This window comes from Buteo buteo, chromosome 11, assembly GCF_964188355.1.
Source record: "Buteo buteo chromosome 11, bButBut1.hap1.1, whole genome shotgun sequence".
Taxonomy (NCBI): Eukaryota; Metazoa; Chordata; class Aves; order Accipitriformes; family Accipitridae; genus Buteo; species Buteo buteo.
Window position 1 is genome coordinate 42,780,364 of NC_134181.1, and position 12,165 is coordinate 42,792,528.

At 55.8% G+C, this 12,165-nt stretch overlaps 1 protein-coding gene across 6 annotated transcripts in view; it reads left to right on the forward strand.

Annotated features, from left to right (window-relative positions):
• The window catches only part of NF2 (NF2, moesin-ezrin-radixin like (MERLIN) tumor suppressor), a 49,851-nt gene extending 38,092 nt beyond the window's left edge, over window positions 1-11,759 (forward strand). Inside the window, exons 16-17 of one of the 6 annotated variants that reach the window (XM_075041881.1) lie at window positions 1,138-1,182; window positions 9,925-11,759. In XM_075041881.1, the coding sequence (XP_074897982.1) occupies window positions 1,138-1,173 (36 nt within the window). In that variant the 3' untranslated portion in view covers window positions 1,174-1,182; window positions 9,925-11,759. Of the gene's footprint in view, window positions 1-1,137; window positions 1,266-9,924 lie in introns of those variants that run through there. The other 5 variants (XM_075041880.1, XM_075041879.1, XM_075041882.1 and 2 more) reach the window with 5 other exon arrangements.
• The last annotated feature ends 406 nt before the right edge of the window (window positions 11,760-12,165 follow it).

Below are 12,165 nucleotides of genomic sequence, written 5' to 3' on the forward strand. Positions count from 1 at the left end.
ACTCCTGAAAGGTCACAACAAAGCCCGTTCTTTATTTTTATGTCCTGTCCTTTTCCTTTGCTTAATAGCTCTGCTGTTCTCCCAGTTGGGCTCAGTGTAACGAGGGACTGAGGGCACATCCATAATTGGTACAGTGGTTTGTAGTGGTCAGCCCCACTCACCTGCAAAGACTTTTAGCCAGCTGGCTTTCAGCTAGCGGCTGTCCTTGTGAAGGATTCAGAAATCTGTATGGCACGGGATGCAGGCTGTGATAACAACTCCACATTTTAAAACCAAATCCTTCTCTCTTTACTATTCCCAGCTGAGAGTTACGTCTGAAAAGATTTGAAAATATCGGTTGATGCCGACTTTCATGGGTGGGAGTTTATGATCACTGAATTGGGGCAGGAAAATTGATCTAGCGGGTCTCACTTCCTGGCTTCCCCACGCTAGCCTTGAGCTATTCGGGTTCCTGTCCCACCAGAGCAGAGAATATAAAAATCATCACAGGCCCTTTTGTCATCGTAGAATCTGAAGACATTTCTGCTCCCAGTAGGTTTTGTTAGGTTTTGTCTCCGTGCTCAGAGTCCTTGGTTTAAACGGAAAATGCTAAATTTTAACTTCTGACAGAGACGAGTTCATAGAGAGCTGATGGTCCCATTTGTCTCACTTAAAGAAGGTGGCTGGGCAATCATTTCGATGTCTGTCAGGGCTCATCGCTGTAATTGGGACCGTGCGGTCAGTTTTCGTTCCTTTGAAGCTCGAGTCTTGTTCTGTCCCCTCCCTTCAGGAGGGAGCCGAGGCTGCCCGGCTCCTGCATCTTAGCCGGAGAAGCAAAGGTTTTTAAATAATAGTCTATTAGTGGAGCACATCAGAATAAAATTGCAGACTGCTTTTGTTCATGCCACCAGGAGGTCAGGAGGGCTTTTGTCTTTGCAGTTGTGATGGAAAGGAAAATGCAAGACACTGGAAATGGAAAAGGGGATAGCAGTTTAGCAATACTTAAATAATACAAACCCTCTACCCCACCTGGAAGCCGCTGATCACTTCAGTGCTCTGGGCAAACTGTACAGATTGCACAAATGACCTGACATTACTCGTATCACAGAGGATTTTTTTGTTGTTGTTGTTGTTGTTCATTTTATTTTGCTGGTTTAGCCTCAAGCCCAGGGCAGAAGACCTATCTGCATTTGAGACTGCAAAGTAGGTTATTCCAAGGTACTCTGCGTGGGGTGATGGGATCACTGGCTGTAATACTAACCCGTGCATGAGCTTGCCTGCGATACGCACTGCTCTAGCCAGCTCCCATTGCTGCCACCCCTACAATGCTCCTTATGCACTGCAGTGGGGTGCGGTGCTGGTGAGACCGGGCTCGCCGCGGTGCAGCACCCTGCCTGTCCCCATGGTGAACCCGTGCAGCATGTCGCAGGCGGCCGCCCTGCCCAGCTCTCGCTCCCTCAGTAGCGTTCACAGTCTCTCTGCATTTTTGCACCTGATCCTCCGTGTTGGGAAATGTCTTTCTTGGCAGAAGTTGAGTTGGCAACATCATTGGGGAGTGCAGGCGTAGATGCTTAAATAATTAAACGTGCCTGGTTTTGCTGTGCTGCTGGTGGCTGGGAATACATTGGAGGTGCAGGGTGGCTTTTGAAGATTTCTTTAGTGAAGTAAACCAGGACCTTCCCCCTTGTTTGCCGCAGAAAGAAATTCAGGATTTAAAAAAACCCAAACAAACACTGTCAACCCTCTGCTGCCAAAACTGTCATAACAGGCTAAAAATGCACACCTCTGTCTAGGAGCGGAGCAGCACGTGGACGCGTTATGAGCGTCTGCCTGTTTGAGAAGTATCGCAGGAACATAAAGCAGACGGTTGAGGACAGCCGGTGTCTGCAGGTAGCTCTTAGGCAAGGCTGCAGCTGGGGGTGGTCCATGGAGACTGTGCTGGAGGTAGTGCCGTTGGTCACCATCACGCCTAGGGACACTGGCTGTCAGCCGCTTTCCTGCCTGCCTGCGATGCCGCTGCCTGTCCCCTGCCTCCTTCAGCACGCTGGTGACTCCTGCTCTGTTAACGTCATGTCTCTTTTTTTCCGGAGCCTGCTTTCCTCCGAGGATTTGCCCTCAATCCGCAGGCTGTGTGTGTGTGCAGAGCATTGACTCCCTCCTTCAGGAGGATGAGTTTGGGAAGGCTTTTTTGCTCTATCCTCGACCGTGGTTCTTGCACACCCACAGGGTTTAGTGAGTTTCGAGCGGCAGCGCTAAGGGAAGAAACGGCACAGATGCTGCAGTAGCAGCGTTCACGAAGGCGGGTGGTAAACCTGGTGGTAAGCACCTTTGGAAAAGGCTTTCTTTAAAAGTTACTCTAAGGGCTTGCACAGCCCTGCCTGCGTGGGGGACACGTACAGCCAACCGTGGAGCAATTTCCCCGCACCTCTGGAGCTCTGTGGCAGAGGCAGGAGGATGCTTTAGATGCAGACTTCTCCCTGGCAGGTACCCAGAAGCTATCAGCACAGGTTTGTGCCGTTCTTGAATAGACCAGCCCTTTCAGGGCTGCAGGCAGCACTGTAAATCACTCAAGTTAGGGTTTTGTGCCGGCTGGCTGCCGCCAGTTGCTCTCTGGGGGGCTGCGGGTGTTCCCAAGACAGGCTGCTCTTGTTTTTAAGGATTTCCTTGGGAAAGAGGCTAAAATGAGGGGTGATCCTGCAGGTCTGGGCCACCTTGGGGGGAGGCATTGGATGTCTCTCGGGGCAGGCTGGCCATGGTTGAAACCCGCTGTCCCGATCCCACTGGTTTGAGGAAATCCATGGCAGGTGAAATTGGGGCGAAATCCACTTGTGGCCACAGCATAAGGAGATGAAATGAAGCCCTGGCAGTTTGTGAAAAGACTAATCCAGCAGCTGGGAGCGATTCGGTGCCTGGGAGGAGCCCCCATAATTAAACCAGATGCACAGCAAGTGCTGTGGTGTGACCTCTGGGTTTTGTTGCCTGCCTTTGAAGACGCCTGCTAAGTTTTTCATGTTTAATTACGTGGTTAACATGCTAATCCTTTTTTATGAGCTCTGTGGGCACAGCACAAGTACCTCATCTGGAAACTGATTTCCCTTCTCCGTAGCGCTCTGCGCTGTGGGTTGGTGCTGCTAACTCCAGCTGGCTCAGCTTCGGGAGGGTTTGCCGCTTATGCTGTGGTAGAAGATGAAAAAACCCACTTCTTCCTTGCATCCTCCAGTGTAGGAAGACTCCCAGGACAGGCTGCTGCTCTAAAACACAATTGGGTCTTTCATTCCAGTTGCTTTCTTCTTGCACAGTCATGCTTATTTACTGTGATTTAAGCCCTTTGAAGTATCCAGGCAAGGAGCAAATCTCCATGCCTGTTTCCAGACAAGCGGCTTTGTCCTTGAGCAGTACTTTGGTCCTTCAACAGGCAGGCTTGGCCTTTCCCTGCCAGGCTCTGACAGCTCTCAGCTTTTTCTCGGATGCAGTGTTTCTTTGGGGCTCAAGCTCGCTCCTTGGGGCCAGCACTTCTGGTGCCCACAGGGATTGCGCGGACATGGGTGGTGGGGTGAGGTGTTGCTGACCGTGCTCTTGCCGGCTCTTCTGCTGGCTGATCCTGGTTGTGGTGCAGCATTGCCCTCAACTTGGGTAACGCAGGGTTTTTTCCTATCATTGAGGCACTTGGAGTTTGGATAAGCTACTTGAAATCTGCTTATTTATCACCAGTAGACTAGTCTGGGATTCCTCCATCATTGGGCCATGAACAGTCATGTTCTACCACATTCCTATGGATGCAGCATCGTCCCCTTCAGGTTTAGGCAATAAGCAGCTCCTGGCTGCCAAGCACGGAGGGGCGAGCGAGGCAGAGCAAAGAGGATTTCTGCAGGCTTGTCTTCACTCCTCTGACCTTCAAGATATGCTGTGGTCTGTCCTCTACAGCAGTGTAAGGACACTGCTGAGTTGGTGATGGGCAGTGCTATCGGAGCCTCTTGTGATGCAGATATGAAGCTGCTGTGCCACCACCAAATGTCATGGGGCTACTTAATCATCTGGGCAGGCTGAAGGTTTTCAGGAGGCTGGTGCTGGGGCAGACAGCTTCCCTCTGCCCGTTTTCGAGCTGTGCCTGGCTAGCATCTTGCTAGGGAAGGAGACTGAAATATGTCCCTCGAGGACTTCGACAAATCTTGTGGGGTCTCTGTCATCTTCTGGGGACTCCCTTCCTCACCTCTCCCCTTCTGGGACCTGCAGACTCCCCTGCGTGAAATGGGTCCACTTTGCTCCAGTGGTTTGCTGGGGAGATGGAGGACCACAGCCATTTCGGGGAAGGAGAACATTATTGTGCCTCTGGACCTTCATCCTGCAGAGGGAGGGGACCAGGACAAGAAATACTTCTGCTCTGGGAAGGGCAAAAGGAGGGAGCCTGGGTGGTACAGAGCAGGCTGAGCCGCACGCAGGTGGTTCCATCCTTTCCTGTGGATCCTGTGATAGCCTGGACACAGATGAGGTGCTCTTTAGTCTCATGCAGAACTGCAGCATTGCCGTGGCATCACTGTATAATCCACTCCCACCAGGAGAGGGGAAGGCTGCATGCTGCAGAGTGGGCACACGACCAGCAAGGGACTTCCCAGGAGAAGCAGCACCGGCGTTTCCCATCCCCTCAGGAGCTGTGAGGGTAGAGAGAAAAGATGAGCGAAGATGCTGGCTTCTTGCCCTGCCTGGCACACAGCTAGGATGCAGGCGAGAGCCAGGAGATACCTGGTGAGCAGAGCAGCTCTAGACACCTCTGGGCACACATTTTCTGAGTGCAGGAGGAGATGGAGGTGCATCTCACGTGGGTCTTGCCCACACATACCCGTGTGTGCGAGGCTGTGTCCCTGCTAGGTTCATTTTCTTTCTGCCCTGGTTCTCCTCGGAGCTGGGAAGTGAAACTCCCTGGCAGCTAAACTGGGACACGGCAGCCTCCTTTCCTTGTTTACAAGGAGCGAAAGGAAACTGGGAAACGTCAGGCCTATCAGCTATTTTTGTGACAGCCTTTGAAAAGCATTTCCTTCAAATGGAGCGTCATCTTCTCTCTTTTAAACGCACTCATCAAAGCATTGGAGGCCGGGGGAAAGTTGTGCTTGGGAGAGAATAAACAGCAGCGTGGGAGTAACAGAGAAACGGCGAGGTGGGGACTGGAAAGGGGGTGGGGAGGGAAAAATAAGAAGGTTTCAGTTTCAAAAGTAAATGTGGGAATTGAAAAGTCCACCTGGCTGGTGGGGACTGGGGAGTGGGCAGGGATGGAGAAAGATGTTCAAGGGAGCAGGGGGGTAATAAAGAGGGTTTACTTTATGCAGCACAGGGTGATGATTTAGCAGGGACTGTAGATTTCCCTCCCAGCAGCAGGAAGATGTCCCCAGCATCACACGGGGTGAGGTGATGCCACTAGGGGTGGCACGGGTCACCCTCTCCTCCAGCCTGGAGGATAAGCAAGGAAAAAGCAAGGAAATGAGAAATTTTAAACCTCTCCCCCTTCCTCAGGAGCTGGGAGGATGGGGGGAAGGTTGATGTGATTTGCAGTCCCCTTCTGCCTGTGCCCCATCTCCAGTGCGTGGGAAGGGCACCGGCTCCGGTGGGCTTGCTGAGAGCCCGGGTGGTTTCTCTCTATTCAGTTTGCCCTGCCAGCAGAAGTTATGTGCCTGCGGTTATTGGGTTAGCCACTCTAAACCGCGTTTGGCTATGAGGGACTTATTGGGTTGCTTTTGTTTGTTTTTCTTAAATCAAATCAGTCCAGCAGCCCTGGGTAAAAGCAGAGCTCAGAGGAACCCCAGTGTAGGAATGCAGGGAGTGGGACTCTTCCCTTTCTTGTATCTTGATTCATGTGAGCTCTGGCCGCTTAATTGTGCTCCCTCTCTCTCTCTCTAAATTTTCTTTGATGGCTCTGGTAGTGCATTGTGGAGCCCACCCTCCCTCCTGCAGGAAGGAGATTATCATAATACTGCTTGTAAATCAATTTTTTTTTTTTTTCCCCCTCTCCGCACTGACGAGAATGTAACTTGCTCTTAATCACTCTGCCTTGCCTGCACAACATTACGGTACGGGTGTATATATATTTATTTCTCCTTGCCTGGCCAGGGAAAGGGGAGGCAGAGGGTGCGGAGAGTTTGCAGAGATGCTGGAGGCCACCTTAGGGCTTTCCCCCAGCAGACGATGGAGAGGCCGGAGCAGGACTGTGCTTTCCTCCCCCGCTGCTCTCCTCTTCCCTTTCACGTCCTGGTGCAGAAAAGAAAAGAAAAGAACAAACCCGGTTGCTCCCTGCGCGAGGGAGTGGGATTTCCCTGCAAAGAGCTGTCGGGGGCTCATGCTTTTGCAGCCAAAAGCAGATGGGAAGCGAGCTCGGCTGCAGGGCTCTCCGTGCCCACTGGCTTACGCAGCACCTCCGTGTACCCCCGCAGCGCTGGGTGGGATGAGTCAGGCTGCCGTGGGGCTCGCTGCCCTCAAGAGCTTCCCTTGGCTCTGCCCATCTTCCTCCAGCGCGTCCCTCGGGTTTTGTCGATGCTGCAGCCGTGCCACGCTCGCTGTCGAGACCACCGCACCGGCCGGTGGCAGAGCTCTCCCACCGCACCTCACCTGAGCACGGCCTGCGGTGGGAGCAAGGATCGCCCTGCCTGCAAGTGCTCAACAGCAAGAAAAACAATAAAAGAAAGAAAAAGGGAGGGCGAGAGCTTTCCCTCCAGGCACAGCGGAGCATCGGTGGTGGAGGGTCAGTGTGCAGTCAAGAGCAATCCTAATTTCCTCTCTGTTTATCCATGTGCCTGACTGTAATCCGATGTGAGAAGGCAGCTGCCTGAGAGCTGCCGGGCAGCCCCAATTCCTGGTGCGGGAGGTCCCAGCGGTGGCTGCTGGAGATGCCTTCGCTCCAGGGGTGGTGGAGGCAGAGCAGCCTCAAGTTGCTGGCCACTGCCAAGGTCTTAGCCATAACCCAGCTCCTGCTAATGAGAAATATGCCAACTGTGCCTGTATCCCACTTGTGTGATGCTTTTCTAACACCTTCCAGGTTACTGGGAAGAAAGACAGCCGAAGGCTCCTCTCCCGGGAGCCTAAATGGGAAGAAATCCTCCTGCCCAGACACCAGCACTGCACGAGCCTCCTGGCTTTCTCAGGAACAGCTAGAGCGTAACATGGGGGTGATGAGAGATGGGGGGGTGCCTCTGCCTCCGCTCCTCAGCAGGAGTGAGAGTGGCAGCGCGGGTACCTGCTCTGTTACCGTTGAAATCCCTGTGGTCTTTGCCTCTCAAATAGCAAAATCTGGCCGCTGCCGAGTGCCACTGAGCCATGGGGCATGGCCTTCTTGGAAATTCAGTGCTCTCACCTCTCTGTGGGACCCCATCTTACCAAGAACCTGTGTTTGCTCCCTTTCCCTGTATGCCCACAGCTGGGCTGCTCTTCCCGTGCCTCAGTTTCCCTCGATAGGTAAAAAAATTAACACGGAACATCTCAGGGAGCCTTTGAAAGTCACGGATGAAAGCCTCTGCTGAAAGAGCAGGGCTGCATCTCTTCTTTCTCCTTGCGCCTGTGCCGGATGCTCTCGGAGCTCTGCCTCCACATGCTTCCCGCAGCGCTGCAGCAGCGTTTGCTCAGGAAGGCACAGCTCTGGGCACAGCGGCTGCTGCCCGAGCAGTGCTTTGAGGTACCCCGGGACCGCAAAAGTGCACGGGGGATTAGTGGAGAGCTGCGTGTAGCTAAAGGCAGAGAGCAGGCTCGAAATAGTCAAATCTCCTTATAAGCCTGGGGGAAACATCTTCCCTCTCTGCATCATCTGGCTCCTTTCATTTCTCCGTCAGAGCACTAAGTTTGCTGGGGGGCACCTGGGGGCATCTCCCCGTGCTGCGCTTTAACAGAGTGGCACTGCGAGCTGCCGTGGGCTGGGGAGGTGGTGGGATGCTTTGATTCGCCATCCAGCCTGCAGAAGAGATGAATTCAGTGATGGGGCGTTAGGAAGTAGGTAGCTGGCAGGTAAATGTTCCTCCTTGGGGGTGTCTGGCCTCTCAGAGGTCTCCCCAGCTGAACTGGGAAAGCGAAGCTGCCCCATTTTGGGCTGTGGTGCGTGGATGGGCTCCGGTGCGAGCCCTGGCACTCACTCAAATGCATGGGATGGCTCAGCTTCACCCACCCCACTCCTGCCCCCCGATGCCCCCTTGCCCACCGCCCTTCTCTGCCGGGGGACCGCAGTCCCCATCCTCGCACCAGGTCGTTGCAGCAGCCCTGCTCAAAGGGAAGGACTATGCTGCGCGCCGCGATGTCCGCTCAGGTTTTGTACGCCAAATTCTCTGGCCTGTGACCCAGCCAGGTGTCTGCCTGGGATCACAGGCAGGATTTCTGCTAGAAGAGCTGAAACGAAGCCTGCGCTGGGGCCATCAGTGGGGCTGGCAGCAGGCTGGGGCTGCCTGCTCTTTTTTTTTTTTTTTCCCCTCTCCAGCCTTGAAAGAAGAGGCACAGAGCTGCCTGTAGCACACAGAGCCCCTGTCCCATCTCATCCACCCACCATCCACCTCTGGAGGGGATGCTGGAGGAGCAGGGGCATGCTAAGGAGGGGGAGCGGCAGCCCTGGCCCAGGAGATGCTGCCAGCAAAGGGTGTTAAGCCCCTGCAGAAATTTCCTCTGCAGTACAGATTTTTTCAGAATGGCATTAGAGCTGTGAAGGAATTACCAAGGAAAGGCCATGGGGGGAAGCGGGGAGGGGGGAGCACTTGGCAGCTCCATCGCGGGGCTTAACTCACTGTAACGTGATCCTAGGATTCCTGTTTCAGCAAAACCAGGTCCCCAGCGGAAAGCATCGCTGTTTAATCCAGCTGAAACGAAGCCTTCGCAATTAGCCGGCTGGTTTGGCAAACTCTTGCGGTGATTCAGCAGCTGGCTGGAAGGTGGCACTTCTCCCACCATGCTCCTCTGGGTGGTTATCTGTAAATACTGTGATTTCTTCCTCGCCACTGAGGATGTTTCTTTCGTCTCTCGTTTGGCCCGTTAGAAAATGGGCTTGCGGTTCCTCCATGGAGTATTATTTTTCAGATAGCCTCGCTAGCGCTGTAAAAAAACCTTTCTGGGCCAGGTTTCCAAGTCCTGCAGAGCCTTGGCTCCGAGGACACAGTCCTGCAAGCGAGGGCTCTCCAGCTCCATCCTGCTGCGGGATGGAGGGAGCAGGTCTGGGGTGAGGTCCCGGGGCAGGGGGAAGGCGTCAGCCCCACGCAGGTCCTGCGGCGGTGGTGGCGAGCTGCGTTGTGGCTGCTTGAAGCACACCGGGCATGCATGCTCGTCCCAGCAAGGGTGGTGGGTTGGGGTTGGACGTGAGCACGGGGCAGAGGATGGTCCCTAACTGGTGACGGAGGTTACGGGTACCTGCCTGGCCCAGAGGCTTTGGGGAAGCTGTTGGTTTAGAGACGAGCGTGGTTCTTCCTCTGTTCTCAGTTGATGGAGATTGTTTCTCCTCCAGCTTTGCAAGAGCCCCGTGTGTTCCCCCACCCTCAGGGCAAGGGGCACAATCCCATGCCCAGGATGGGCACCTTTGGTCCAGGCTCCTGTGTATCCCACAACCTGAAAGCTGCAGCCATGCTGATTAAGTTGATTGAATCTGCGGCCCCTCAGCAGCCTTTTTTTTGGGAGGGGAAGGTGGTGTCGGCCGCAGAGAGCAGTCACGCTGCCCCAGCCCAACCTGCCTCCCCTTGCCCTGTGCTTTGCCTTCGGGCTTGTGCTTGTTGCGGCCGGGGGCTCGGCTGCTGAGGGTGCGCACGATGTCCCTGCTTCTGCCTTCCCTGGTGTTTTCGGAGGGGCAGGGCTGGGCCAGGAGGGGATAGGGGCAGCAGCTCCCTCCTGCTCAACCCGGTGCCCTCCTGGGAGGGGGTGAAGCTGGGTCTGGGTGCCTTGCGGGAAGGAGGGGGGAGTCAGCCTCGTCCCCCTTCAGCCGACCCCTCTGCTCTCTTGCAGCTCACCCTACAGAGCACCAAGTCCCGCGTGGCCTTCTTCGAGGAGCTCTAGGAAGCGACCAGCCGCTCCGCACCGCTGCTGCCTGCCGGCCGGCTCCCCCACCAGCCGGAATCTCTCCCCCAAGACCGGCGTACCCCAACCGGGGCCGGGGAGCCGGGCATCGCCCCCCCAGTCCCCGCTGGGTGCTACCAGCCTCTGCACGCCGATGGACTCGGGGCTCGGCCGCCCACAGACTGTGTGATGTTTTCTAGCTTAGTGTCCGTTTATCCTCCTCCCTGTCTCTCTTTTTACCTTTTTTCCCCCACCCAGCCTTTTTGTTATTTTTCTAGCGTAGAATTTTGGCTCAGCCCTCCAGGCTTTCCCCCTGGTGCCGGGGTCAGGGCTGCGGCCGTGCCCCCCAGCCTGGCAGCCGGCGGAGGAGCGTGCCGAAGGGTCTCCCTTGGCGAGGATGCCATCCCTCCTGGCTCCCTTCTTCTGCCGGCAGCGGCCGTGCCAGCCCCGGAGCCCCGCGCCGGCGGTGCCTGGAGCTCCATTAGGAACACAGAGCATGTTCTAGTAGAGTGCTGTAAATCAGGGGCCGTCGCGCCGGCTCTCCCAGCGCCCGGCAGAGGTGGGAGGCAGGCGGGCAGGGAGCAGGATTAGAGCGGCTGCAGGGACCTCGGTCTATGGGGATTAGGGCTGCTGCTTCTCTGGGGAGAGGAGGCAGAGGCAGGAGGTGGGGAGGAAGGTCTCCTCCTCCTCCTCCTTCTCCTCTCTGCAAGGGATAAGGAGCAGGAGAACAGCTAGTGCCAGCCAAATGAAACCTTTTTTTTCCTGCAAACTGTGACAAACCTGGGCAGCTTGAGGCCAGGGGGTCTCTGGGGACTCAGGGCCAGGCTTTTCACTGGGTGCTCAGCTCCAGCACCCTGTAACACGGTATCTGGCCCCCCCCCAGCTCCTCTGAGCCTCCCCAGGCTGAGCCGGGGGGGGGCTGCCTGTGTCCTAGCAGGGGAGCACTGGGGCTGCCTGCTCCTGCCTGTCCCTAAGCGGGTGCCTTTGCTCACAGCTCTGAGCCCCCAGCAGCGGCCGCGGGGAGAACGGGGATGCCCTGACCTTTCCTTTGTGTCTCCGTCCCAAATCCTGCCCTCTGTTCAAGGGGGGGAAACCTCCCTTCCAGCTGCAATTTGCCCTTTCACGGAGCTGGTGCTGCCCCCGGCATCCCCCGCATCCCCTCGGGACCCCCAATTCCTCCATCCCACAACCTCACCTGACCTACAGCCACACCGGAGTCAGCCGGAGGGTCAGCCCCGGGGCTTGGCATGTAGTAGATCCCATCCTGAACCCTTTTTATTTAAAACCGCGCTGCCTCGGATCGACTCCCCGCACGTGGCTGCGATTCGAATGGCTGTGGCCTGGCACAGCCGCTTTCCCATTCCCCTGGACTGTTGTACTCGGAAGAAATAACGTTTTTCTCCTTTGTTTTAATAAAAATTCAAAGCACTAGGAGGGGGAGCTGGGACTTGTTTGGTCTTTTTTCTTTGGGAAAAACGTCGCGAAGCCCTTCACTGCCGCAGTTAACGGCAGGAGGAGGTTTTAATGGAAAGCACGGCTGCGGCCCTGGGATCCCTCTGGCAGCTCCCTGCGGGGCCGGGATGGCTCCCCCCTCCCCATCGCTCTGGGGGTCCCACTGTCCCCGGTCCCTCAGGGCTCCTCCATCCCCTCTTGCAGCAGGGTGCCCTTCTCCCTCCCAGGGTTTGGGGTGCCCTGGGGGGGTGATCCCCGTGTTTGCCATCCCTGGGGCTCTGCCTGACGCTGCCTGATCTCAGCCTGCCTGGAATAAATAAACGATACGCTGCATTGACCTCAATTTTTTAATTAATTACAGATAAAACCCCGTTGGTGACACGGGGACTCAGCTGAGCTGCCAGCCCCAAGTCAGGGCTGCCTGTGCAGCTTCACCAAACCACCGTCTGTGCCAAACACTTGGGCAAGACCCGACCCCGGGGGGGCTGCTCCTGGCCCCCCCGGCCCCGCTGCGGCTTGATGCACTCAGCGATGGATGCACTTGTTCATCTTCTCACCGGCAGCAAAACCCCGGGAGATTAAATGGAGCTCGTGGCGAGGGCTCTGATCCCCTCTGAGAATTGTGGTGGGCTGGGGGGGATGTGGGTATTTTTTCCTTTTTTTTTGTTGTTTTAAGCAGGGCTGATGGAGGTGGGATGGGGGTTTTTTTTGGCAAAGGGATGCTGATGGGGAATCAGG